This window comes from Labeo rohita, chromosome 20 (genome assembly GCF_022985175.1).
Source record: "Labeo rohita strain BAU-BD-2019 chromosome 20, IGBB_LRoh.1.0, whole genome shotgun sequence".
Taxonomy (NCBI): domain Eukaryota; kingdom Metazoa; phylum Chordata; class Actinopteri; order Cypriniformes; family Cyprinidae; genus Labeo; species Labeo rohita.
Window position 1 is genome coordinate 18,691,703 of NC_066888.1, and position 27,216 is coordinate 18,718,918.

At 35.7% G+C, this 27,216-nt stretch overlaps 2 protein-coding genes across 4 annotated transcripts; both read left to right on the forward strand.

The window, feature by feature from the left end:
• Positions 1 to 1,741: 1,741 nt before the first annotated feature.
• Positions 1,742 to 11,598, forward strand: acot20 (acyl-CoA thioesterase 20). 3 transcript variants are annotated; one of them, XM_051139322.1, is made up of 4 exons: positions 1,742 to 3,051; positions 3,363 to 3,565; positions 3,972 to 4,372; positions 10,391 to 11,598. In XM_051139322.1, exons 1-4 carry the CDS (start codon positions 2,538 to 2,540, stop codon positions 10,593 to 10,595), a joined length of 1,323 nt encoding a protein of 440 aa, XP_050995279.1. In that variant the 5' UTR covers positions 1,742 to 2,537; the 3' UTR covers positions 10,596 to 11,598. The 3 variants fall into 3 exon arrangements, with proteins under 3 accessions (XP_050995279.1, XP_050995278.1, XP_050995280.1); XM_051139321.1 differs by lacking the exon at positions 3,972 to 4,372 and having other exon boundaries at positions 1,745 to 3,051; positions 9,990 to 11,598; XM_051139323.1 differs by lacking the exons at positions 1,742 to 3,051; positions 3,363 to 3,565; positions 3,972 to 4,372 and adding exons at positions 8,628 to 9,147; positions 9,471 to 9,673 and having other exon boundaries at positions 9,990 to 11,598.
• A 2,124-nt stretch (positions 11,599 to 13,722) lies between these two features.
• gpr176 (G protein-coupled receptor 176) lies at positions 13,723 to 24,338 on the forward strand. The gene is made up of 3 exons (XM_051137810.1): positions 13,723 to 14,697; positions 19,674 to 19,926; positions 22,581 to 24,338. Exons 1-3 carry the CDS (start codon positions 14,463 to 14,465, stop codon positions 23,731 to 23,733), a joined length of 1,641 nt encoding a protein of 546 aa, XP_050993767.1. The 5' UTR covers positions 13,723 to 14,462; the 3' UTR covers positions 23,734 to 24,338.
• The last annotated feature ends 2,878 nt before the right edge of the window (positions 24,339 to 27,216 follow it).

Here is a 27,216-nt window from a genome sequence, read left to right on the forward strand (position 1 = left end):
TTGAAGATAGTCTGAGTGGAGGCACAGTCATCTCTGCAAGAAGACTGCAGATATAGAAAGACAACAAAAGATATGAAAGCATGAGCGTGATGATACAGTTTGAAGGGAATAATCTGCTGATAAGAGTGGAAGCTAGGATTTGTAAGCTTTTCAGTGCGAGAGTACATACCTCCGCCTTTAAGATGTTTCAAATGCTAATGCATGGGACATACTGCGCTGTGCAAAATGCGGGGGAGAACATGAATATGGCAAGTGTGAGGAGGTTGCAGAGATTAAGTGTTGTAATTACGGGGGAGGACATAGTGCAGCATATGCAGGATGCCCGGTACAACAAGAAGCAGTACAACATTTAACATATATAGAAGCTACTCGTAAGGTAAAACGTACAGTTCAAACAAAGAGAGCTAATGTGCAATAAACCAGGACGGAATCCTATACTCAGAAAGAAGTAAATTCTGCGGGGCATGAATCAGATCAACATATTGTGATGAATAAAAATGATTTTGTGGCTTTCATCTGTGCGGTGGTTAATGGTACCTCACAAGTGGAAAGGAAATCGGACAAGTTAAAGATTATTGAAGGGTGTGCTAATAAATTTGGGAAATTAATGGGCGTTACAGTGGGGGAGGTCCATGGGATTTTGAAAGCAAAGGAAGGAAATGCTGCTCTGGATATGACTCAGAGTAATAATACTTGGGTATATAATGTCTTTCCTACTACTACATTGGAATGCCAGGAGCTTAATAGCAAATGAACAAGGTTTTATCATAGAAATGGGAAAGGTGCCAGACATCATGTGTATTCAGGAGACATGGTTAAATAGCTTCTTGGATTTTAAGATCGATGGATATGTAATAGAAAGGAAAGACAGAGACGTTGGAAGAGGTGGAGGATGTGCAACATTTATTAATTTAAGAGGGCTATATTAGAAGAAGTGATGGATAATATACAGGACAAAGATTCACATATAATGTACTCACCCCCTTGTCATCCAAGATGTTCATGTCTGAAATTCTGTTTTTTAAGGAAAACATTTCTGCATTTTTCTCCATATAATGGACTGGTATGGTGCCCTGATTTTGAACTTTCAAAAGGCAGTTTAAATGCGGCTTCAAATGCAGTCCCAAATGCAGTTGTAAAGGATCCCAGCTGAGGAAGAAGGGTCTTATCTAGCGAAATGATTGGTTATTTTCATTAAAAAAAAATACAATTTAAATACTTTTTAATAATGCAAGTTTTTAAATTTTTTTTTAGTATGACCCTATTACACAGTCAATTCCAACATCTCATTTTTTTTGTTTAAAGGTCAAAGGCCAAAAAAATTGGCCTAGTGTCCAGATCTTGCTTTGTCGATGGCAACATTCCTGCCTGGTATATCGGCTGCTGTTTGGATCAATGGATGCAATGCCAATACTTTGGTTCCTATCTACTACAAAGACATCTGTGTTCCACCACTCTTGTTCAATGTAAACAGAGTAAAAGTGACACCGTTGGGCTTTGCTGATATTGGGGATGCTATGAATGACCCGATGTCAGAAGAAGGCCTTCCTAGTGTTATTCCTATTGAACGTACCCCAGGTAGTTTCATGTTTATAATGTCAGAAGCTGACAGGAGTTGGCAAAGTGCCTATTATGCAAAACTAGCATGCGATAGGCTCAAATTGCATTGGGAAGAATAACTACGAGCTGGTGAGGTATGAAAAAGCGGGTCACTTTATTGAGGTGCCCTATATGCCCTTTTGTCTTGCTAATTTTCATAGTGCTGCTAAGATAGTGGTTTACTTTGGTGGGGAATTTTTCCAAAAAACACAGCATCTGCTGATCAGAGCTGCAAATCTATGCTGTAAAAATGGCAAATACAGTCCATATCAGAAACAGAAAAACAGAAAAAGATATATTAGGATCTGTGAATGATCTGTGTGTTACTTTTTATACCGTGTTTTTTTTTATTAATGTCAAAATACTTCATAGCAAGTACAAACTATACAATATCAAGAACAACAGAGGACAAAATATAAAAAATAATACAAGGGACAACATAAAATAAATTAATACACAAATTTTATTTTTTATTGCAGTTTTTGACTTTGATTTTTTTAAATGTCCATCAAAGACAAAACGTAAGAATTATAATCAACCAGAAAAATTGACAGTAGTGGATTCTTACCCAAATATTTACATTTGTGAATAAAAAAACAACAAAAAAGTATAATAAAAAGATTAACAATATATTGAATATGGGAGATATAATAAAAGAACATGACTTTTTTTTTTTTTCTAAAAAGAGATAAGTATAACTCATCCCAAAAAAAAATTAACACAAACACAGAAAACATACAACTGTGTCTTCTGTATCACAGACACATTTTTTACGCAGAGTTGTTTATTTCAATTCTCCTCCGGGTTTTGGGCTATTATACTCCGACCACTAGAAGGCAGTATGAACTCTTAAGAAGTTATTCGCTATTAAACAACAGCAACAACAAGAAGAAGGTAGTATGACCAATACGCTGCAGAAATCACACACATGAGACGAAATGTTTGCAGTACTAAAGTATGTACGTACCGCTTTCGTAAGAAACACTCTTGCAAAAATGCACTTCACTACTTCCGGAGTCAACATTAGGCTTTTGCCCAGTCATAAGTGCAGCTTTGAAGACCCAGTGCACGTCACCGTGAGTGGCTTAAATCCACAACAACGCGTGGATCTGCGCTCTAAACTCACTGATGATACCGGACGAGTGTTCCAGGCTTCGGCCACCTACCAAGCAGACGGCAGTGGTCAAGTTGACCTCAACCGGGACCCTTCTCTTGGAGGCAGCTTTACCGGAGTTGAACCAATGGGCTTATTCTGGGCACTGAAATCAGACACTGTAGCCTGCAGGTTTACATTAACAGACGTGACCCGTCCTGCTCTCTTTGACATTGAGGTTGTCAGTGACGATAAAGTCATCGCCAAAGTGACAAACGAAAGACACTGCTTGGCCGATGGTGTCCGGAGAATTCCCGTAACCGAAGGCAGGATCAGAGGAACTCTTTTTATGCCACCCGGTCAGTTTTTTGCTCTATTAAAGCACTCCATGTAGATAATTAAAACTGTCAATAAAATTCAGCAGGTTTTATTGTTCTTATAAAGTCTGAAGTGTAAAATTAGTGTCTCTTCTTAATCAAACTTATTAAATTAACTAAGATAACGGATAGAAAAGTTGTCAGCCATGTTTTATTTTGCAGTAGCGCCTCCCTGTGGTAAAAACAGATTAACACTACTGAAAGGTCTTCAGTTAGTCTCAAATTCATGCTGGCCATTATTTCAGTCAAGCTTGCTGTTTTAGGTATTAATGCTGATGTTATCATTTTTTCAGGTAAAGGGCCATTTCCTGGGATTTTGGATACATATGTGTTTAGAGGAGGTCCTTTTGAGTTGAGGGCAGCTCTGCTGGCAAAAAGAGGCTTTGCTGTTTTAGCCTTGGCTTTCCAAGGTTACCAAGATTTACCCAAAAGAGCTGACAAATTTCACCTTGAGTACTTTGAAGAAGGTATAGATTTCCTACGGCAACAACCAGAGGTTAGTATGTGCAACCATTCATATGCATTCCTGATTGTTCTTATGATTTCTTAAAATGGGAACATTTATAAGAATCCCAGAGCATTATTACTTTTATTTTAACTGATTGCTATAGTTTTTGTCAATATTTTGAATTAATTTTTGTTGTAGTTATATTTTGTATTTTAGTAATTGTTGTCTTTTTGTCATTTTCATTGTTTTTTTTAAAATATGTTCACATGCTTTTTTTGATTTAGTTATCTTAGTACATTCATTTAAACTTTATGAAATTGAAATGAAAATAAGTTTACATTTTATTTGATTTAAGTTTATTTCAAGTAATGCAAGTTTTTTTTTTAGTTTTAGTAAATTTTAGTATGACCCTATTACACAGTCAATTCCAACATCTCATTTTGTTTATTTAAAGGTCAAAGACCAAAAAATTGGCCTAGTGTCCATATCAAAGAGCGGAGATCTTGCTTTGTCGATGGCAACATTCCTTCCTGGTATATCGGCTACTGTTTGGATCAATGGATGCAATGCCAATACTTTGGTTCCTATCTACTACAAAGACATCTGTGTTCCACCACTCTTGTTCGATGTAAACAGAATAAAAATGACACCGTTGGGCTTCGCTGATATTGGGGATGCTATGAATGACCCGATGTCAGAAGAAGGCCTTCCTAGCGTTATTCCTATTGAACGTGCCCCGGGTAGTTTCATGTTTATAATGTCAGAAGCTGACAGGAATTGGCAAAGTGCCTATTACGCAAGACTAGCATGCGACAGGCTCAAATCGCACGGGAAGAATAACTACGAGCTGGTGAGGTATGAAAAAGCGGGTCATTTTATTGAGGTGCCCTATATGCCCTTTTGTCTCGCTAATTTTCATGGTGCTGCTAAGATAGTGGTTTACTTTGGTGGGAACCTAAGGCCCATTCAGAGGCACAGCTAGATGCATGGAAGAGGATGGTGAATTTTTTCAAAAAACACTTAGCAGCTGCTGATCTGAGCTGCAAATCTATGCTGTAAAAAATGGCAAATACAGTCCATATCATAATTGTGATGTCCAATTGGTGCTGACTTGAGTTACTTTCAGTTCTAATGTAATAATCAAGTATTTTAAAAAATGTTCAAACTGAATAAAGCACATGTATGATTTGCTTCAAAATCACAAGGTTTATATTATTCATACGGAGTATGGAGAAATTGTTTGAAAAAATAAGTAAGACTAAGTTTATTATTAAATAAGTTATTTTCTTTCAGTAATATAGTAAATTAGCTGTATTGTATTGCAGTGTATTTTAAAATGTAATATTCCTGTGATGCCAATGCTAAATTAACACAAAATTCTTTACTTTAAAATAATCTTGCTGAATAAAAGTATTAATCTTTTTTCAAATAAAAGTGAATGGACAGTAGTGCACTTTCACCGCTGTGCCACATTATAACTTTGCACTAATATTTGTCAGTCAGATCAAATGGATTGAAATTCTTACAGTTGTGATAGGTCTGTTTTATTGTACAGCCTCTGGTGCCTTCATTTAAAAGATGCCTTGATGAAATCACCAGCCTTTTGTTTTCCTCTTCAGTCTTTTCTTTCCTGAAGAATGTTTATGTCTAGACATTATGTCTACAAGCAAGTTACTGTATGTATCTTACAAATTTTTTTGTATTACCCTGAGCTTTAATAAAATTCAACTAAATATCTTGACATTGTGTGATTTTGTTTAATTAGTAGTTTAATATTTTTTTTGTAAATATATTTAGGGCTCTCACTAACTGTTATTTTGGTAATCAAGTAATCTGTTGATTATTCTGACGATTAATTGAATAATCAGATAATTATAATTAATTTTTATAGTAATAAAAATAGACCTAATTACCAATAGCTATTCAAATGACTTAAAATACATGTATAATGGCAATAAGGCAATAATAATTAAAGTATCAAAAGCAAGTAATCAATGAACAAAACTGTTCAAATACATAATGTATTATAAACAATAGAGCCAATGTACAGTATTATAACAAATGACTGCAGAAGGCCCCAACGGCCTGACGATTATTTTCAGACTATACTGCGCAAACTAATCCGTGTTTAATATTGACTCAACAACGTTTAATTCAAATGTCCACTTAATCTTTAGGGTTTAAACTTATATTTTGAAATCGCGATGAAGAGTTAGCATATTGAGAAAAAATTATATTCTCATGTGTTTGCGTATGTTTATAAATGATTTACCTTACAAATCTGTTGAAATAACGCACGTTGCGTTCCCAGATGAACGTTATAACAATCCCAAACTCAGCAATCCACCTTTTTCTGAACGCATAAATCTCAATTCTTTTCATCCCATTTTCAGATGGATTTCTGTGGAGACCGGAACACGAAAGCATCCAAACGGAAATTAGAATCTTTCATGGCGCCACTCGTCCGTTACTCAGGAAAAAGGTGGATATGCAGAAATGGAGTTTGAGACGCTCCACACATGTAAATGATAACAGTTTTTGTAGTAGCATTTACTGTGATCAGAGCCACTCTGCACATATGTAATCTACAGGTATGTAAATAATTACAGTGCATATATTCAACCTGCATCGCATATATTTATTTAATTGAATCGTAGCGTTTGTAAATTCTTAATAGCATTATGCTTTATTCTGATTTTTAAACAGGTTTAACATGTGGAATGCACAGCTTCCAGTATTTTGCCAATTACTCGACATGGGGAAAATGCAATTGAGGATTTTTTTCAAATCAAACACTCGAATCCACCTTTTTCCTGAATAACTGATGAGGATGCCAACTTCCGTCTGGGTGCTTTCATGTTCCGGTCTCCATATAAATCCATAAATGGGAAAAAAGATTGATTAAATTTAAACTTTTTTTTTTTTTATATATAACTAACTATAACAATATGCGTATGTTTAACAATATATTATCGGTTCGGAAAATGTTAATTTGACTAGAAACACCAGAGACCGGAAATGTAAAGCACCGCTCCAGCTGGGCGAGACTTACACTTTCAGAAAATGCTGGATAGACTTGAGGAATCGTTGCAGCCCTAAATACATTAAAATTTTAATTTAGATATATTGGTCAGTGGAACACTACATTTACAAAGATTATTAGGATGCCAGTAATCCAAAATTAATCATTCTGTGCCTCTGCAATGCTAAATGTTACTATTGTATTTAGCAATCTTATGTGATTTAAAGGTATAGTTCACCCACAAATTAAAGTTCTGTCATCATTTACTCTCTACTCTCAAGATGACTTTCTGCGACATTTTCCAACCATCCATACAATTAAAGTCAAAGGGGTTTACAAAATATCTGCTTTCGTATTATAGAGAAAAATAATTGTATGCGTTTGGAATAACATGAAGGTGAGTAAATTGAACTGTCCCTTTAAATTTTTTGCAGTATAACTGCCTTTATTTCACATGAACCAGTACATGAAAGTGAATCTCACTGGATGAATGCTGATGATTGTTTTCTTTCTCTGATTCATCTGTGTGTGTTTAAACATGGAAATGACTGAGATCCTCTCTGAGCAAACCTCCAGTGGTACTTATTGCAAATCTTTAAGAGAGCACTATGATAAGAAACCCCTCTAGCAGGACGTGTTGTTTAACCCGGACTAAGAGGAAGCTCTTAAGAGTTCTTGCATGTTGATTGACTGAAAAAGATTCTTTTTATATATTTACAGAGGAGCTGTTACTATAACCTGCAGTGCATGGCACTCCTATGAATTTATGAGTGTGTTCTTGAGTGGGGAATCACAGACATTTAAATATTACTATTGTCCATACGTGAATAACATAATGGTAATAACATAGAAAAGTCTACAGTTTTGTAGAAACAGATCATTAGGTTACAAAAACATATTAAATACATGAAAATAATGTTTTTTAGACTTATTCCCCGGATGAAAACTGAGAAATACTTATGTGGATGTTATGAGCTCTACGACATAGAAAATCTATATTATGGTAATCAAGGTTGGTTGCTAGCTGTGTTGTTAGGGCCTGTAGCATTATATGTGAGCTTCAGAGAACTATTCGTGAACTTTTTAAAAATGTTATATTATGTTTTAATATAATGTAGTCACTGGCCAATGTTAGAATTTATTAGCTTGTGGAAAGTCCATTTATGTCTGTATAGCAGATGATGGTATCTAGTGCAGAGAATAATACTGCAGTATCCTTCAGTTACGATAGCTGTCAAGGGATAAATTATCTAAAATTAGCTATAGGGTCAATGCTTACTAAATTACTAAATAGTTTAAATAGTTCACAGCCCTTTTTGCTGCAAAATCACAATGCTGGAGCAGCATGCACATCACTTCCATGCTGAAAACCCCCCAAAATACCTGAAACCATCACAGAGTTTGTAATGGTTTTACTGTTTATTCTAGTGGGTAACTTAATTGACAATAGTTTTCACCCACAAATAAAACAAAAAAAAGTTGTATCAAAACACTTATTATTTTTGAAGCACACACCCAAATGTATTGATAACTTAAACTGAAGGCAAAACTATTCAATAAAAATTCTATTTGAGGTCATTTTCATGCTTAAATGCAGAGTAGAAAGAGCAACTTTACGAAATCAGACAACTGAATACCAGGGTTGTATGTGATATGAACATAGGATATGGCTTTTTCAACATATAGTATTCTGATTGGGAAAAATATAATTGTGTACTACAGAATTAAGCATTGGGGCTTTATTTAATTTTATACTTCACCAACATGAGATACCCACAATTATAGAATGAGCCATGTATCAGTGAATGAGTGTCCGCTTGAATATGCTATTTTAATCATATTAGGTAATTCTTTATTAATGTGTTTGCCCTGATGTGATCCGTTTACGTGGGAAATTTATCTGTATGTTATTTTGTGGTCATTTATGTTTTAAGTAGTTAAAGTCCTTATCAACCTTGACTGACATGGTAATAACATCTCATTTTTTTGACAGTTACATTTTTGGGCGTTTTTTTTGGTTAGAGTGGGCGGGTTTTTGTGAGATTTTGGGCTGGAAATCGTCCATCCAATCTGAAATCACACTGGCGAGACGAAATGTGTTCAGTACTAAAGTGCGTGTTTACCCCTTTCGTAAGAAACACTCTTGCAAAAATGCACTTCACTACTTCGGGAGTCAACATTAGGCTTTTACCCAGTTATAAGTGCAGTTTTGAAGACCCAGTGCAGGTCACCGTGAGTGGCTTAAATCCACAACAACGCGTGGATCTGCGCTCTAAACTCACTGATGATACCGGACGAGTGTTCCAGGCTTCGGCCACCTACCAAGCAGACGGCAGTGGTCAAGTTGACCTCAACCGGGACCCTTCTCTTGGAGGCAGCTTTGCCGGAGTTGAACCAATGGGCTTATTCTGGGCACTGAAAGCAGACATCGTAGCCTGCAAGTTTACATTAACAGACGTGACCCGTCCTGCTCTCGTTGACATTGAGGTTGTCAGTGACGATAAAGTCATCGCCAAAGTGACAAACGAAAGACACTGCTTGGCCGATGGTGTCCGGAGAATTCCCGTAACCGAAGGCAGGATCAGAGGAACTCTTTTTATGCCACCTGGTCAGTTTTCTTTGTGTATTACATCACTCCATATAGACAATTAAAACATCATTATAATTCAGCAGGTTATGCTGCTCTTAGAAAGTCTAAAGCGTAAAATGAGTCTCTAGAGGGTCCCTTTTTAATAAAACCTATTAAGTTTATTCCTACTCAGACAACTCAGATAACGGATACCAAAGCTGTTGGCCATATTCTGTTTTGTAGTAGCGCCTCCTTGTGGTAAAAATTACTGTACTTACTGTAAAGTACTGACAGAGTAAAATTCATGCTGGCCATTTCAGTCAAGCTTGAGTATTTAGTGCTGATATTATCATTTTTTTAAGGTAAAGGACCATTTCCTGGGATTTTGGATACAAATGTATTTCGAGGATTTCCTTTTGAGTTGAGGGCAGCTCTGCTGGCGAAAAGAGGCTTTGCTGTTTTAGCCTTGGCTTTCCAAGGTTACCAAGATTTACCCAAAAGAGCTGACAAATTTCACCTTGAGTACTTTGAAGAAGGTATAGATTTCCTACGGCAACAACCAGAGGTTAGTATGTGCAACCATTCATATGTATTTCTGTTAATTCTTATGATTTCTAAATAAAATGAAGAAGTTTACAATGGGAGATTCATTAGTATCAATGAGATTATTATAGTTTTCAGTGAACTTTTTTTAGTTTTAGTAATTTTGTCTTTTGACATTTTACATAGATTCTTCTACAGTTTCTGTTTTAGTACATCATATAAATAAGGTTGCGTTTTATTTTAGTTTAAGTAACAAAAGGAATTATGATTTTAGTTTCAGTTAATAACCTTGTCAAACAGTCAATTCCATCATCTCACTTTTATTTTTTCATTTAAAGGTCAAAGATCAAAAAATTGGCCTAGTGTCCATATCAAAGAGCGGAGATCTTGCTTTGTCGATGGCAACATTCCTGCCTGGTATATCGGCTACTGTTTGGATCAATGGATGCAATGCCAATACTTTGGTTCCTATCTACTACAAAGACATCTGTGTTCCACCACTCTTGTACGATATCAAGAAAGCAAAAATGACACCATTGGGCTTTATGGATATTGGGGATGTTACGAATGACCCGATGTCAGAAGAAGGCCTTCCTAGCGTTATTCCTATTGAACGTGCCCCGGGTAGTTTCATGTTTATAATGTCAGAAGCTGACAGAAATTGGCAAAGTGCCTATTACGCAAAACTAGCATGCGATAGGCTCAAAGCGCATGGGAAGAGTAACTACGAGCTGGTGAGGTATGAAAACGCTGGTCACTTTATCGAGGTGCCCTATATGCCCTTTTGTCTCGCTAATTTTCATGGTGTTGCTAACCAAGTGGTTTGCTTTGGCGGGGAACCTAAGGCCCATTCAGAGGCACAGCTGGATGCATGGAAAAGGATTGTTAATTTTTTCAAAAATCACTTAGCATCTGCTGATCGGAGCTGCAAATCTATGCTGTAAGACAAAATGGCATATACAATTCATATCATAATCGTGATATCCAGTTAGCTTCATTTCTGAAGTAATTGTCAAGTATTTGAAACAAATGTAATAATAATGAAATAAGCATAAGTGTATGATTTGCTTCAAAATCAAGGTTTATATCATTCATACAGAGTATGGAGAAATTGTTTGAACTTATTAGGATAATTATGTTTCATTATCAAATATTATGACATTTGGGATCAGTAAATTATTTTATAATATAGTGAAATAGCTGTATTATATTTAAATGTGTTTTAAAATGTAATATTCCTGTGATGCCAATGCTGAATTAACACTTGCTGAATAAAAGTATTAATTTCTTTTAAATAAAAGTGAATGAACGGTAGTACACTTTCACTGCTGTGCCGCATTATAACTTAGCACTAATTTTTAGTCAGTCAAATCAAATGGACTGAAATTTTTGTAGTTGTGAGCATTCTCTCTGTCAGTATCTCTGCATTAGGTCTGTTTTATTGTACAACCTCTGGTGCCTTCATATAAAAGATGCCTTGATGAAATTATCAGCCTTAGCGGAAGGGAAATACACGTTGTTTTCCTCTTCAATCTTTGAATTTCCAAAGAATGTTTATGTCTAGACATTGTGTCTGTAAGTGAGTTACTGTATGTATCTTACACTTTTATGTCTTACCCTGAGCGATATCTTGACATTATGTGTGTGATTTTATGTTGTTAATTATTTTTTAATAAATATAATTTTCATTTAGATGTATTGGAATATGCAACAACATCCAAAATATGATTATTAGGAAGCCAGTAATCCAAATTAATCATTCTGTGCAACAACAATTATAAACATTACCATTGTATTTAGCAATTTTTAACCCTCAAGATGTTTGAAAGAATTCCATACAATCAAAGTCAATAGGGTTTACAAAATATCTGCTTTTGTATTATAGAGAAAAATAGTTGTGTGGGTTTTGAATAACATGAAAGTGAGTAAATTGAATTGTCCCTTTAAGTTTGTTGTAGTATAACTGCCATTATTTCACATGCACCAGTACATGAAAGTGAATCTCACTGGAAGAATGCTGATTATTGTTTTCTGTCTGATTCATCTGTGTGTATGTGTGTGTGTGTGTTTAAATGACTGAGATCCTCTTCAGTGGTACTTACTGCAAATCTTTTAGAGAGCACTGTGATAAGGACACCCTCTAGCAGGCCGTGTCGTTTAACCTGGACTACTTAAGAGGAAGCTCTTAAGAGTTCTTGCATGTTGATTGACTGGAAAAGATTCTTTTTATATATTTACAGAGGAGCTGTTACTGTAACCTGCAGTGCGTGGCACTCCTATGAATTTATGAGTGTGTTCTTGAGTGGGGAATCACAGAAATGTGAATATTAGTAATGTCCATAGGTGAATAAAATAATGGTAATAACATAGAAAAGTCTACAGTTTTGCAGAAACAGAACATTATGTTACAAACAAACATGTTGAATACATTAAATGAATGTTTTTAGCCTTATTCCCTGGATGAAAACACTGAGAATTACTGATGTGGATGTTAGTATAACATCTATAACAGAGAAAATCTATATTATGGTAATGAAGATTGGTTGCAAGCTATGTTGTTAGGGCCTGTAGCATTGTATGTGTAGTATCCTTCAATTACAATTGCCGTAAAGGGAAAAATGGTTTCAAAATTAGCTATAGGGTCAAGAAAATGCTTACTAAATTACAAAATAGTTTAAATAGTTTATGCTGAAAAATCACAGTGTTGGAGCAGTATGCACATCACTTCCATGCTGAAAAAAAAAAAAAAGTTTGTAATGGTTTTACAGGTTGTAATGGGAATTTTACTGATATACTGGAAATTGTAATGATGCCTAATAATCTCTACTGGTTATTGCTCACCTTCTATTGGTGGTTTGTTTAAACTACTTAATCCTAATGAAATCATCATCACGTCCTTTATTTAACCAGGTAAAGACATTCTGAGATTAAAACTCTCTTGTACAGATGTGACCTGACCAAGATGCAGCACTACATTATCAAGAGAAAAAAACACGGTTACAAAACACAATTTAAAGACATTTGATTCTTGCTTTCCCAGCTCATTGATCAAGAATCTAAAAGTATTCATTGACACTAAGGTCTGCAACTTCAAATATATTGCAAGGAGTTACAGTCATTGGGCCCTGCAAACTAAAAAGCTTGTTTTGTTTTCCAAATGAAGAGTTCAGATGCAAAAGCCATTAAATCCATCTGATGTATGTCTTTAAAAATAGCATTTCTTCTGAGCATTCACTCAGTATCATTATCTCATTTTTGACCGAGATGGCTTTTAGCTGGTTTTGCATCTGAACTCTTCAAATTCAGTCCGCACAGATGGAACCGAAAGAGTATACAAATCCTGTGAGAGCCAAGAATAAGCTCAAGGAGCTTTAAATTCAGCGAATATGTCCTAAAACACTGCAAGAAACCATTTTTAATGGTTTTAATGGTTAAATGTTGATGTTTCTAATGTTTGTAATGCTATTTGGAAACCATTAGAATGTCTGTGATGGTTTCTATACTTTTTTTTAAAGCAGGGTTTTGTATTGGATGTAGAATTCACACACATTTAGGATAGTTTTGAATGAGGTAAAACCAAAAAACACTTTTTGAAAACAACACACCTTTGTGTATCTGAACTTTTGACTCTATACCTTCTAGTTACTGAAATATTGCTTAACCATTCTCACAACATCCCTGTGTGACAACTAGCCCCGGTCTCATTTCATGCAGTCTTCAGAGATTCCTCATGTGTTGTCTAAAATCCTGACCAAGGACCACCAGCCTTCCCATTATAGAAACAAGCAAACAAAAGCAACATGTAGACAAATTCATGCTGTGTGAAGTTTGCACACTCAGTAGGTATTCTGCAAGGAATAGTTTTATCTGTGGATTCGGTGCATGCTGGCGTTTTGCTCACTGGATGAATTATTTACTTCACAAACTGCTCAAGTAACGTTTTTGCTCTTAGGATTCTGTTAATACCTTAACAGACGTTGCTTTGTTTGCGTGTAGTTCGTGTCTGGAGCAGTACTAGCCAAAAACAGGCTCAATCCAGACCTCTGGTTCAAATTCTCAGGCGCCTCTCGAAGACGCCGTGACGGACGGATGCGGTGACGTTTTATTGTAAGCGCCCACCGTTCATTTGAAGAAATAAAGCGCTATTGTCACTCGCAATGAAGCCTGTTCGCTAAAGCCCGGTTGTCAGATCACACACTGACACGATATTTAGCGTGATATGCGTTTACTAAAATCGTTTTTGACACTGGATATGGCTATGATCATTCATAACGATCTCATACGGGTATGTTGGTAATTTCTCTCTATGGCATATCGTACACTGTTTAGACATTATTCGCATAAAATTGCATATTTTAGTAACCCAGTTCTCTCGAAGTGTTATGCATAACCCATATTATTTTATATTAGTTGAGTGGTGAGGCGCGTCGTAGGCTATCGCTCCATCAATGACATTGTGGGCTATATGTGATCTTTGCTGTGAAAACAAAATTATGCCTTTTTATAACGGAAATATTCCTTTTATTATCGTGTTTGTTAAAAGCCTGCTATTTAGCGACAAGATAACAACGTAATGCAAATTAAAACAAATCTGCAATATGCAGTCCTGTCTGGGATATATTATTATCGCGAAAGATCTTCGTCCAGCATGTTCCCAAAATGTTTTATGTTTTCAATCATTTTGAGGACCTGGAGAAAACTGGCGTGTTAATCATGATGGACACTACATCATAACGCTCAAGCTTTTTTCACCAATAACGTGCGCACGGTGAGACCCGAGCCGAAGAATTATAGTGGCGCCTCAGATATGAATGATGATGGAGGCGGATAACGCGGAGAGCTGGTTTCCTCTGTCAGAAAACGGAACCACGAGTTTAAACGCATCGAACCTGGGTTTCCTAAACGCGTCGTCTCCGGTGGGTCTGTGGGGTGACGCTCAGGATAAAGAGGTGACGCGAGTGGAGGAGATCCTGTACGCGCAGGAAAGAGCCTACAAAGATTTCACTACCACCATTCAAGTTTTCATCCTCATCGGCTCCCTTTTGAGTAAGTAGACAAACACGAGAATTGTAAACGCTTTGACTGTCATCAGCAAATGTGTGGGGGCTGCATTGGCTTCATCTCTAAATATATTTAACAATATAAAACAAACAATCACATATAACTGGTTAATTGATGTGATAAACTGCATTATAAATCAAAGGCGATTTACTGTGTGCATGTGAATGGATAACGGGTTACAGTTGGAGCACAAATTATTTGGAATGTGAAAATTTCACATCATAAGGTACATATTTTCCGTGATGAATCACATTTTAGCAGATGTTACATTGTATGTTCTTATTAAGTGAGAGATGAGAAATTGTAAACAAAGGCTGTTCATTATTGAGCATTCACACAATAATGACGCACAGGTGTTGTAATTAGTCATGCTACAGCAAATCTTTTCGTTTCACAATCTGTACAGTGCAAGCCCTGATGTTGAAATTAATGAAAAACAAAAAAGTTGTCATATTCAAACATTATCTGGCAAGGACACACCTGTGTCATTTTTTTTTTAGCCTACTTAAATATTCAAAACAAATATCAATGTTTTATTTGTGTGTGTGTTTATTTATTTATTTATTTTTTGTTGAAGATTTATTTCTGGCATTTTTATGCCTTTATTTAGACAGGACAGTGTAGTTGGACAGTAAGCGAAGTGGGAGAAAGAGAAGGGGTTGGGATCAGGAAAGGTCCACGAGCCAGGATTCAAACTCGGGTCGCCCACAACGCAATGGCGCTATATGTTGGCACGCTAACCACAAGGCTGTGTGTGTGTGTGTGTGTGTTCATAAGTCAAATTATTAATATACCCAGTTTATACTTTGGGTAATACCTGAGCTTTGATTAAAAAAATTATTTATGTTTGGTCAAAGAATGGCAACTTACGGGAGAAATTAAAGGGATAGTTCACCCAAAAATGAAAATTATGTCATTAATTACTCACCCTCACATCGTTTCAAAACCTGTAAGACCTTCGTTCATCTTCTGAACACAAATTACAATATTTTTAATGAAATCCGAGAGCTTTCTGAGCCTTTATAGACAGCAAGGGTCCTACCACGGTCAAGGCACAGAAACGTAGCAAGGACATCGTTCTGAAGATGAATGAATGTCTGATGTGTTTGGAAGGACATGAGAGTAATTGATGACAGAATTTTCATTTTTGGGTGAACTAAGCCTTTAAATACTTGTTAAGTGATGTTGCATGTGTGATTAGTTTTCACTTTTTTATAATTTTGAAAACTTTGCATGTATATGAAGGCACATAAGTGCAGTTTTATGTTCACTTTATTTGTGAATGACTTTATTAAAATATTGACCTCAATCTGTGATATAATCTATGATTAATACTTTTCAAATTTAGTAGAAGTAGACTTAACAAACACCTGTTCATACTTTAGATAATCACAGTGCATCACAACTCAGCCGGAGAGCTTTTTCTGAGATTCATATTGTTCTGATGACTATTATTTTGCAGACACTTTGTACAAACAGCTTGTTTTTTTCTAAAAGCAAAACAGAACTGTATTAGAGAACAACTCTATTTAAATGATTAGCCATGTCAGAGATATTTCCAAGAAAATGTGTTAAGATGATTGTGTGAATTCTTACACATCGCAGCAAAATAATTACCACATCTAGAGGCCAATGATCACGCAACAAATCAGAAACAGAAATGAGATGATGTTTTTACTGGGTTCATTCATGCTTCAAACACAAAACAGAGGTGTGTAATGTTTCCTCACACAGTATAATGTCACACACCAGGTTTCTAAGGAGGATTTTACTACACTACAGATGTTCACTCTGACAGTGATACCTGGCACAAAAAAAAAGACTGGATTTTGTTTACACAGATTACATGTAGGTGCTGTGGAACATTATTGATCATCTTATCTTCTTAAAAGCAGTACACTCTCAAAAATAAAGACTTCAAAGGGGTGTTTTTACAGTGATGCTATAGAAAATCATTTTTTGGTCTCCAAAGAAGCTTACAGTGAACAGTTCTTAACCATTTTGAAGAACATTTGAAGAATCTAAAGAACCTTTTGCCATGATAAAGAACGCTTTCTGCATTTGAAAGGTTCCATGGATGTTTTTTCATGGAAACATCAATGCCAATAAGGAACCTTTATTTTTAAGAGTGTAGATTCAAACCGTCTCCATACCAAAAAAATTATACAAGATTTGAAGGAAGACAAAATAAAGCCTTTTCACTACAAATGAGATTTTAGCATTGTTTATAGTATAATGTCCTTTTATCCTACGTCAGAGGGAGGCAATTTCGTCAGACTCAAACAAATGAGCCATCACATGACTAATTAGCTGCTTAGTATAAATGATCGTAATCCGATGATTTGATTTTGCACTGGATTAGGGCTCAAGTTTCAGAAAAGTTGAGAATTTTGTGTTTCAGACATTCATTGTGATTACTAGTCACAAAAAGTCATTGTGGAAATGGGTTAGTCAATATTGCACTCAGGTTTTATCCTTGGCATTCATTTAGGAAGCTGCTTTTGCTCATGCAGCCGCCAAATGAAAAAAATACAGTTGTTTTTCTGCAAAAATCTGTTTGCTGCTTATGCATCCACACTGTAAAAAACAATTTGTTGAGTATACTTAAAATAATTTGTAACCTGGCTGCCTTAAAATTTTGAAGTTCAGTTAACTAAAAAAAAAGTTTATTCAACTTGAAATGTTAAATTATACTAAGTGACAAATTAAATATTTGAGTTGAATCTACTTAAAATTTTAAGGCAGCTGGGTTACTTACCCATCTGTTAAGTTTAGCAAACACAAATATCTAAGTTGTTACTTAGTACGACTTAACATTTCAAGTTAAATAAACTTATTTTAGATACTAAACTTAAAATTTTAAGGCAGCAGGGTAACACATTATTTTAAGCTGACTCAACAAATTGTTTTTTTTTTTTTTTTACAGTGCAGTGCGTAAATAACGAATAATTCTCAAACAAAGAATTAAAATGGCTAGATTATCTAACAAACATCATTTACTTACCCTCATGAGCATCCAAACCTGTTTCTTTTTATGTGAAACAGAAAAAAGATAGTCATGCAGGTATGACACAACATGAGTATGAGTAAATGATGACACAATACTCATTTTTGGGTGAACTATCCATTTAAAAATGAAAATAAAATCTTCTGTTCTGACAGTTTAATTACTTTTGAGTGATCTTCCGCCATTAAGATGAATTAGACTGATAATTACTGCTAAGTTAGTCAACAGCCAACATCTATTCTCACACTTCAGAATTCTCAAGCATATTAGAAAGAGTTGAGAAACCACTAATGGAACCCCTGTGAAGTCTAAATACCACTGTTAGCCACGGGCATACTGGAGACTTCTGGGAACAAATGGACAATTGTCCGGCACTGTCAGCGTGCTCTCAAAATGTCACCAGGGTAATAACACAGAGGCAGCTGCAGATGGATTCCACCTCGCTTTGCCCGTTACACCTGCATGGTAATGGGAAAAGATGAAAGTCACAGTCTTTGCGGAAAAGATGCACCTTCCGAAAGTGTGTCAAGCGTAATAACGGGTCTGGCTAGAGAGCACCTGTCACCTAAGTGCTCCGTTCACATCAACATCCAAGGAGAGAATCACCTCGGGTTCCATTTCAGTTCAAGGCGTGTGAATTCCGTCATACCCGTGCATCATTTCTTCAAAGTAAATGAATCTTGCTTAGTTTTCCACATGAAGTGACATGCCTCATTTCTGTTTAGCCCCAGGTAAAACTTTTTTTACATGCTCTCCCTGATTGTTTTAAATGCTTATCTATGGTATGAAGAACTGAAGCGAGCTATGCTTATCTTAATGCTTATCAGTTACAGCTGTGTTGCCATGTCAAGGAATATTTTAGGTTAAGTACAAGTTAAGCTTAATGGACAGCATTTGTCTTTCAAATTGTCCTTCATGGACTGTGGAATTAAACAACACCAGGTTTGGAGTATTTAAATGCAGAAACTATATATTTAAACACTTTCTTCTGTTAAAACTTGTGTATTATTTGACCTGTAAAAAAAATCTGTAAAATCTACGGTAAAAAGGTGGCAGCTGTGGTTGCCGGAATTTTACAGTAAAAAATACAGTAGCCACTGTTTAGGTTTTACGGTTTTAACTTACATTTACATTAAAATATGAACTTTGAAAAATGGTATAATACCGTAAAATTACATCCAATGTCCAATACAGTTTTCCACAGAATACAGTAGGGGAATTTACCATTAACTATATAGTAGGATTTTACTGTAGCATTTTTATAGTCTTTTACCGTTAAATTTACGGTCATTTTTTACAGTGTAAAGCTAAATCATTTTAGAGGAAATTTAGGGTTTTAGGAGATAAACTGTACATAGTTTTACACAAAACAATTCTTTAACACAAAAATCAACAAAAACATTGCTTTTTTATTTTATTTTGGCTACTATTGCAACAAATATTTTAATGTTTTACAGATTGGACCCATTCACTTCCATTGTAAGGGCTTTACTCTAACCCAAATTTTGGCTTTTTTTTTTTTAGAGAAGAGAAAATTTAATTTCGTGGTAATCAACACTATGCTATAATTGTTCTCAATTGAGCTGAAAGAGTTAGTTCACCCAAAAATAAAAATTCTGTACTATTTTATTCAAAATCAGTATTCAACTTTGGACTACTTTAACAATGTCCTTACTACCTTTCCGCACCTTTAAGGTGTCAGTTGCATTGCTGTCCATGGAGGGTCAGAAAGCTCTCGGATTGCCATACTGTTGCTTACAGGAACCACAAAGGGAACACGGCTTTTTTCCCCTTCAAATTAGCGTGCAACCTTCAGGTACCTCATTGCCATGGTAACTGCTGTAGACAATATGATGAAGGCTTAAGGCTGCTTATGTCCCACTCACATTCAGTTGTATCCTTAGATACTGACCTAGGCTTGTAACCCTCAACCTTTTCATTTCCTTGTCTCCAGGCAATACTGCAGTGCTGTGGTGCACTTGTTACACCAATGTCTTCAAGTCTGTCACGAATCTCTTCATCAAGAACTTGGCGTGTTCTGGCATTTGTGCTGGGTTGGTGTGTGTGCCCTTTGATATAGCCTTGAGTGCCAGTCCCCTATGCTGTCTATGGGTCCATACGCTCCTGCTGTGCAAAGCCATCAAGTTCCTACACAGGCTGTTCTGCTCTGCCACCGTGCTCAGCTTTGCCGTCATCGCCCTGGATAGGTGAGTGGATATGCATACTAATTCACTCATCGTTTGCTAACAACTGAAGTGTAATAGTTTTAAATTTGAGGTCACAAAGGGTCTCAACCAAACAATAATTAAAGCAGTTTGTTAAGATAATAATATGGTGAATGATCTCTTGAGAAAATCGGAAAACTCTTACGGTTGTACTCAACCCATGGGCACCAGCTGTTTCACAGACTAGTGCTTCCATAGCAACCTACTCCGCCAGACCCTTTATCAATTCATTGAATAATTTATTTTGCTTAGCGCAGAAGCCTTTCTTGAGACTAACATTTTTTCACTTCAGAACACCAAAACATACATGTTCCATGCAGACACATATAACTGGGATTTTCGTTATGAATCTATCTAATCAATCTATTTATGTCACACTTTTTGTGCATACAAGCAACTGTGCTGTTAACAATTTACAGTATCAAGGTTATGGAATTAATTTAACTACGACTGGGAACTGAAGCGTTCATTTTCATATACATTTATTAATTTAGCAGACGCTATTATCCAAATCGACTTACAACTTAGGAATACAACAAGCGATTCATCATAAAGAGGCAAATAAACATAGGAAGTGCTCGTAATACAAAGTTTCAGGCATTGTTCAGATTAGTACAAGCTAGACAAGGAAAGAGAAAGCAAAGACTTTTTTTCTTATCATTATTGGTGACCGTGGACCACAAAACCAGTCATAAGTAGCACGGGTATATTTGTAGCAATAGCCAACAATACTGTCACACCCATGGACTGTTTTGTTGTTGTTTTCATTCCCCATATGCTCTGTGACCTAGTTTTTCCTTGTGTCTGATTATGTTATTTGGGTGTGTCTTGTTAATTATCCTCATTTACCCATGTATTTAAATTCTAGGCTGTCCTGGGTTTGGTTGTCCAGCATTATGAGTGTATATGTGTTACCTCTCTGCCTGTGTATTACCCTCTTTGTGGAATATTAAAAGACTATTTTGCTTTCATCAACACAGTAGCTTTACAAATACATTGTATGGGTCAAAATGATTGATTTTTCTGTTACACCAAAATATAGGATATTAAGTAAAGATCACGTTCCATGAAAATATTTTGTAAATTTCCCACCATAAATATAACAAAACTTAATTTTTGATTAGTAACGTGCATTGGTAAGAACTTCATTTGGACAACTTTAAAGGTGATTTTCTCAATATTTTGATTTTTTTGCACCATCAGCTGTTGCTTAAAAAGTGTCAGGGATTAATTTTCAACAAAAAGCATTTAGCACAATTGGTGTAGTCAGATTTTAGTGAATCTAATCCATTCTACTAGTATAGTCTGATCTCTAAGCAAAGCTGTTTTTTTAATTGAATCAAAACTCTTCAGCACAAGCAGTGCAGTCCAACTGATTCCCAAATTAATGGCTCTTTTGGGTCGCTTCTTTTATGTTGGTATCATTCAGTGCAACTTGTATAGTTTGATCTCTAAATAAATGACTCTTATGAACTACACTGTAAAAAGCAAACAAAATACACAATTTTGGGATTTTTGTCAAACAATGTTGATATTTGAAAGCACCAAAACAAACACTCCCATACCCTAACAGGACCTCGCCCCTATTTTGATATCTCTGTCCCACACGTATGTACACAACCCTGGCATAACGACGATCATAGAAACAAGTGAAGATGACAAGCATAATCAAACAAAAGCCAACACAGATGAAAGCAATGCAACCTCAGTGTCCGATTCAAGCCCTTCCGCTCCTTGAGTTCTCTCCACCACCGGGAAGTGGTGTTTTGGTACCCGGTCCGACACTGCGGTCAAAGGCGTTTTTTTTCAAAAATTGTTTAGTGCACCTTTAAATGAATCATTACCTTTAAACTCATTAACATTACCAGTTTATTCCAACTGATTCCCAAATTAAATGAATCTTATGAGTTGATTCTTTTTAGTGAATCAAAAACATTCTGCCTCAGTAGTACAGTCCAGTCACTGAACAAATATTGAATGAATTGGACTATTCTGACAATAGGCAATAAACCTTTTTGCCTTTGAAGCATTAGTTCACCCAAAAATGAAAATTCTGTCATTAATTATTTAGCTTCATGTTGTTCCAAACCCATAAGACCTTTGTTCATATTCAGAACACAAATTAAGATATTTTTGATGAAATCCGAGAGCTTTCTGACCCTGCATAGACAGCAACGCAACCGACACGTTCAAGGCCCAGAAAGGTAGTGAGGACATTAATAAATCAGTCCAACAGATAATTTCTGAAGCTACGATAATACTTCTTGTGATTTGTGTTTTATTCTCTTGACTGCACATTGAAGACTGACATGGAAGAAAATAAATTGTTGAATTAAGTTGTTATTTTTGTTTTCTTTGCGCACAGATAAAATGAAGCTTCATAAAATTAAGGTTGAAGCCCTGATGTCACAAGGACTATTTTAATAATGTCCTTACTACCTTTCTGGGCCTTGAATGTGTCAGTTGCATTGCTGTCTATACAAGGTCAGAAAGCCTTCGGATTTCATCAGAAATATCTTAATTTGTGTTCTGAAGATGAACTAAGCTCTTGCGGGCTTGGAGCGACATGAAGGTGATTTTATTTTTGGGTGAACTATCCCTTTAACAGTGATGCCTTCCCTCTGTTTCACTCCCAGGTACTACTCAGCATTGTATCCACTGGAGAGAAAGATATCAGATGCCAGATCTAGAGACCTGGTCATCTACATCTGGGTGCATGCGGTGGTGGCCAGCGCCCCTGTTTTCGCCGTAAGCAATGTGACAGATGTCTACGCCACCTCTTCCTGTTCTGACGGCCAATCACTTGGACATCTAGTTTACATGATCACGTATAGCATCACCACACTAATTTTACCACTAGCAGTGGTATTTCTAGCAATGGCTCTAATCCGCCGCGCACTAAGCAGCAGCCAGAAGAAGAAAGTGATCATCGCGGCACTGCGCACCCCACAGAACAGCATTTCCATCCCATATGTGTCTCAGCGCGAGGCTGAACTTCACGCCACCCTGTTGTCCATCGTTCTAGTCTTCGCGCTATGCAGTACCCCCTACGCCGCTCTGGTCATATACCGTTCAGTGCTGGGGGCCACAAAAGCCTCGTCTTGGTTACAACTTACTGCCGTGTGGCTGCCGAAGGTTTCTCTCCTTACCAACCCGCTGTTTCTCCTCACAGTGAACCGCTCTGTGCGGCGTTGTCTTCTTGATATGCTAGCACGCCTGCATCGACGCTACAGCCGAAGGAATATGGTCAGCGTTGGGGGTCTGGCTGAAGTAGGGCCACTAGGTGGCGAGACTGTGGTTCGCTCTGGTAGTCAACTCCTGGAGATGTTCAATATCGGCCAACAACAGATCTTCAGACCAAACGAGGACGAAGAAGACGAGAATGAAATTTCTTCAGTGGCATCTGCCAACTTTCAACCCAAAGATGAAGGACAGAGTGGAAATGGAGGGACGGTAAAAGAGATGCGTCTGCCACAGGCAGGGGATGCTGTAAAAGAAGAAAACTTAGTGTTACCAAAACATTCCCCTATTCAGTCATGTGCCTACTCCTCTTCACAGGTCGCCCCCGCAACTCCCACAGACCCTGAGGACGCAACGCAGTTTGGTTTTGGACCGTTTGAGCTGCCGCCACAATGGTTGCCTGAAACCAGGAACAGTAAGAAGAGACTTCTCCCTCCTTTGGGTAACACACCTGAGGAACTCATCCAGACCAAGCAGCCAAGAGTTCGGCCTGAGAGACGCATCAGTAGAAACAATAAAGTTAGTACCTTCCCCAATGTGGATCCATGAAATAGAGTGCGATGGACCAAATCATAAAAAGCCAAGAAGAAGGACTGTTTGTGTTTTATACCTAAAGTTATTTTGAGATGATTTTCTATGTGAGTGCAGATCGATGAAGGACATGGAGAGTATACGTTTACAGTAAGAAGTAGGAGGATTTTATATACTCTCTTGCTGTCTGTTTGGACGATTTAATAGACATTCCTTCATCTCCATGTACTGACAGAACAGGAAATTGATCTTTCACAGGAAATTCAAGAAACAAACATAAGGTAGACATGGCTTGTATGACATTTGTTTTGTTGGAATGGTCAATAAAATGAATCACAATCACTTTTTATGTAGATACGTCCATGCTGTGTTCAATCTGACTGATGTGTCCTGCTCAACTTCTTGAAATATCACCCCACTATAATCTATTTCAAATCGCTTGAACAGGTAGTTAGAAACTAAGGCACTGCACTCAAAATGTATCTGCTGTAAAAGTACATTTTGAGTGTCTGTACTTTGAGTGTTTTTCTTTAGAAAACTTTACTTCACAATTTTCCAAAGCATAATATTGTACTTTTTACTGCACTAGATTTCATATTAAATATCATTTAACTCTTAATTACATTAGAAATCTGTTACTTTACTTCTACTCATGTAAAATTAATTCAAAGATTTAATTACTTAAAAGAATGTACTACATTTTTAGTGTTCTTAAGTATTAAAGGTAAAACAAACAACTTTTATTTATGAAATGTGGTGCGGTAAAAAGTATGACATTATGCTTTGGAATGTAGTGAAGGAAAGTTTTCCTACAGATACTACAGATACTTTTTAAATTTACTTGAGTAAAGTAAAAATACTTCACTACTGTCCGCCTCTGAATATAATAGATTATAAATGAACTTTTACACTACCAGTCAAAAGTTTTTGAACAGTAGGAGTTTTAATGTTTTTAAAGAATTCTCTTCTGCTCATCAAGCCCGCACTTATTTAATACAAAATACAGCAAAAACAATATTGTGAAATATTTTAACTATTTAAAATAACTGCTTTCTGTTTCTAATATATTTTAAAAAGTAATTTATTCCTGTGATCAAAGCAAAATTTTCAGCATCATTACTCCAGTCTTCAGTGTCACATGATCCTTCAGAAATCATTCTAATTTGCTGATTTGCCATTCTTCTGAACTTTATATTCATCAAAGAAACCTGAAATAATTTAACTCAGCTGTTTTCAACATAATAATAATAATACATTTTTTTTGAGCAGAAAATCAGAATATTAGAATGATTTCTGAAGAATCATGTGACTAGAGTAATGATGCTAAAAATTCAGCTTTGAAATCCCAGGAATAAATTTCATATTTTTTTGCTGTACTTTGGATCAAATAAATGCAGGCTTGGTGAGCAGAAGAGACTTCTCTAAAAAACATGAAAAATGTATGTACACTACCATTCATGTTTTTTTTTTTTTTAAATGTTTTTGAAAGAAGTCTGTTATGCTTTCCAATTCTACATGTATTTGACCAAAAATACAGTAAAAACTGTAATATTGTGAAATAATATTTTAATATAAATAATATTTATATGAAATATAATTCAAAAAAACTGAATTCTATTTTAGGATACGTGAAAATATATTTTAATGAATTTTAAGATAAATCACATGATCCTTCAGAAATAGTTTTATTATGCTAATGTTGTTGAAGATGCTGTTTTTTTGTTTTAATTTATTTGAAATTGATTTTTTGTAACAGTCTTTTGCTGTCACCTTTGATCAATTTAACGCATGCTTGAATAAAAAGCAAACATAATAATGGATCTTACTAACTCTAAATGTTTAAATGGTAGTGTAAGCCAGCACTTAAACTACTGTGTAAAACAGATAGTTTCGCGATGCATGTAACATACTGTCGATAGTGTACAGTGTATGAATTTGTGGTTCATTTCAATGCAGAAAATGTGAGTTTACTTTATATGCACAAACTCCCAATAATGCTGTTGGAATTTCTCAGGAAATGACGATTGACAAAAAAAGTGAGGGGGAAACATTTAATCATCTGTTCAGATTTAGTTTTCTTACCATTAAGAACAATCACAGTGCTGTTATTGAGATTTGCAAATGTAAATCTGCTCAGTGGGAAACAATGCATTTCAACATGTAACTTTGAATTATTTAATCAGTTTGTCTGCAGAGGGCTACAGCTCTTATGTTACAGAACAAAGAGCTCAGACTGACTGTTTCTATGGTGTGAAACACAATGAGAAACATCCTCCGCTTAGAGGTCATCTGACAGTAGAGGTGTTGTTTGGAACAATGTAGTGTAATCATAGTACATAAATTATGACTCACAGGCTTTTGTTTGGCTTTTATTGTTAAAATATTTCAATGCTTTCTCTTCATTATATATTTTCTTTAAAAGCCGGGCCGTTTGTGCTTAGATTTCTTACATGATTAGTTATTTGGAAAAAAATAATTTCTCTTTCAAACATTAGACATCAGTCTAATTATACAATAAATATTAGGTCTGTAAAAAGCTAATTTAAATGCTGACGATAAAAGGACATTGTTTAGACATTCAAATGTTTCGTGGCATTGGTTGGAGTTTAATATACGAGTATGTCTATCCTCATTAAATGCATTATTATAAAAAGAAACATTGTTTCTTAATCAATGTTAATCGCCTTTTATGCCAAAAGCAAAGCTAAAGATTAAGCACTTGCATGTGACTGAGAAGAAAAAGAAAATGTATCAAAGAGGGCAGTTGCCAGTTTTAGTGCCATTAATTAAAAAGTCTTGATGGATTTTAAAGTTGTTTAATGTGTTTTCCAAATCCAGAAACCACTAGCTTGGATTTCTACTTGAGCTACACCACTGGTATGTGGAATTAACATAATACTTGTGCTCTTTTCTCCCACAGTGCTTCAGTGTATGAAAAGGTCAAGCAAAGTGTTGTTTGGAAGTACACTGATTATCATCCATTTACATGGCACTTTAAAATATACAGTTTTTAAATAACGCTATTTTCATGATTTCCAAAGCATTAGTTAAATTGTCTGATGGAAGCAGCACATCTCTCAAATTTAGCTAAACTAAATACCTCAAAATTGTAGGCAAAGGTTCATTTAATTAGAGTTGCCTAGCAACTGATAACCCAGGCTGTGGCATGCATAATGGTTGACTTAATTGGACCATAGTTTCCTGGCTTTTTATTCCTTTCTTCCAATGATTTTCATCCTCAGAGGCTGAACATACTCATTTTTATTTTTATATTTATGTAGTTTTTAATTAATTAATTAATTAATTAATTAATTGCGTAAGCATGCAATAATTTCAAACTTTATGAAATCTATTATTATTATCATTAATAATAATAATAATAATAATGCTACTACTAGCATTGCTAGTACTATACTGTAAAAAAAACTTTCAACTTAAAATAATTTGTTACTGACTTAACTTTTTTTAGTTCAGTCAACAAAAATATTTCAGTTGTCCCTT

Bases quoted from the DNA above. Each gene is read 5' to 3' on its own strand.
- gpr176 (XM_051137810.1), top strand. From the start codon at position 14,463: ATGATGATGGAGGCGGATAACGCGGAGAGCTGGTTTCCTCTGTCAGAA. The intron at 14,698-19,673 runs GTAAGTAGACAA...CCTTGTCTCCAG, and splicing joins CCTCATCGGCTCCCTTTTGA to GCAATACTGCAGTGCTGTGG. The intron at 19,927-22,580 runs GTGAGTGGATAT...TTTCACTCCCAG, and splicing joins GCCGTCATCGCCCTGGATAG to GTACTACTCAGCATTGTATC.
- acot20 (XM_051139322.1), top strand. From the start codon at position 2,538: ATGTTTGCAGTACTAAAGTATGTACGTACCGCTTTCGTAAGAAACACT. The intron at 3,052-3,362 runs GTCAGTTTTTTG...TCATTTTTTCAG, and splicing joins AACTCTTTTTATGCCACCCG to GTAAAGGGCCATTTCCTGGG. The intron at 3,566-3,971 runs GTTAGTATGTGC...GTTTATTTAAAG, and splicing joins TCCTACGGCAACAACCAGAG to GTCAAAGACCAAAAAATTGG.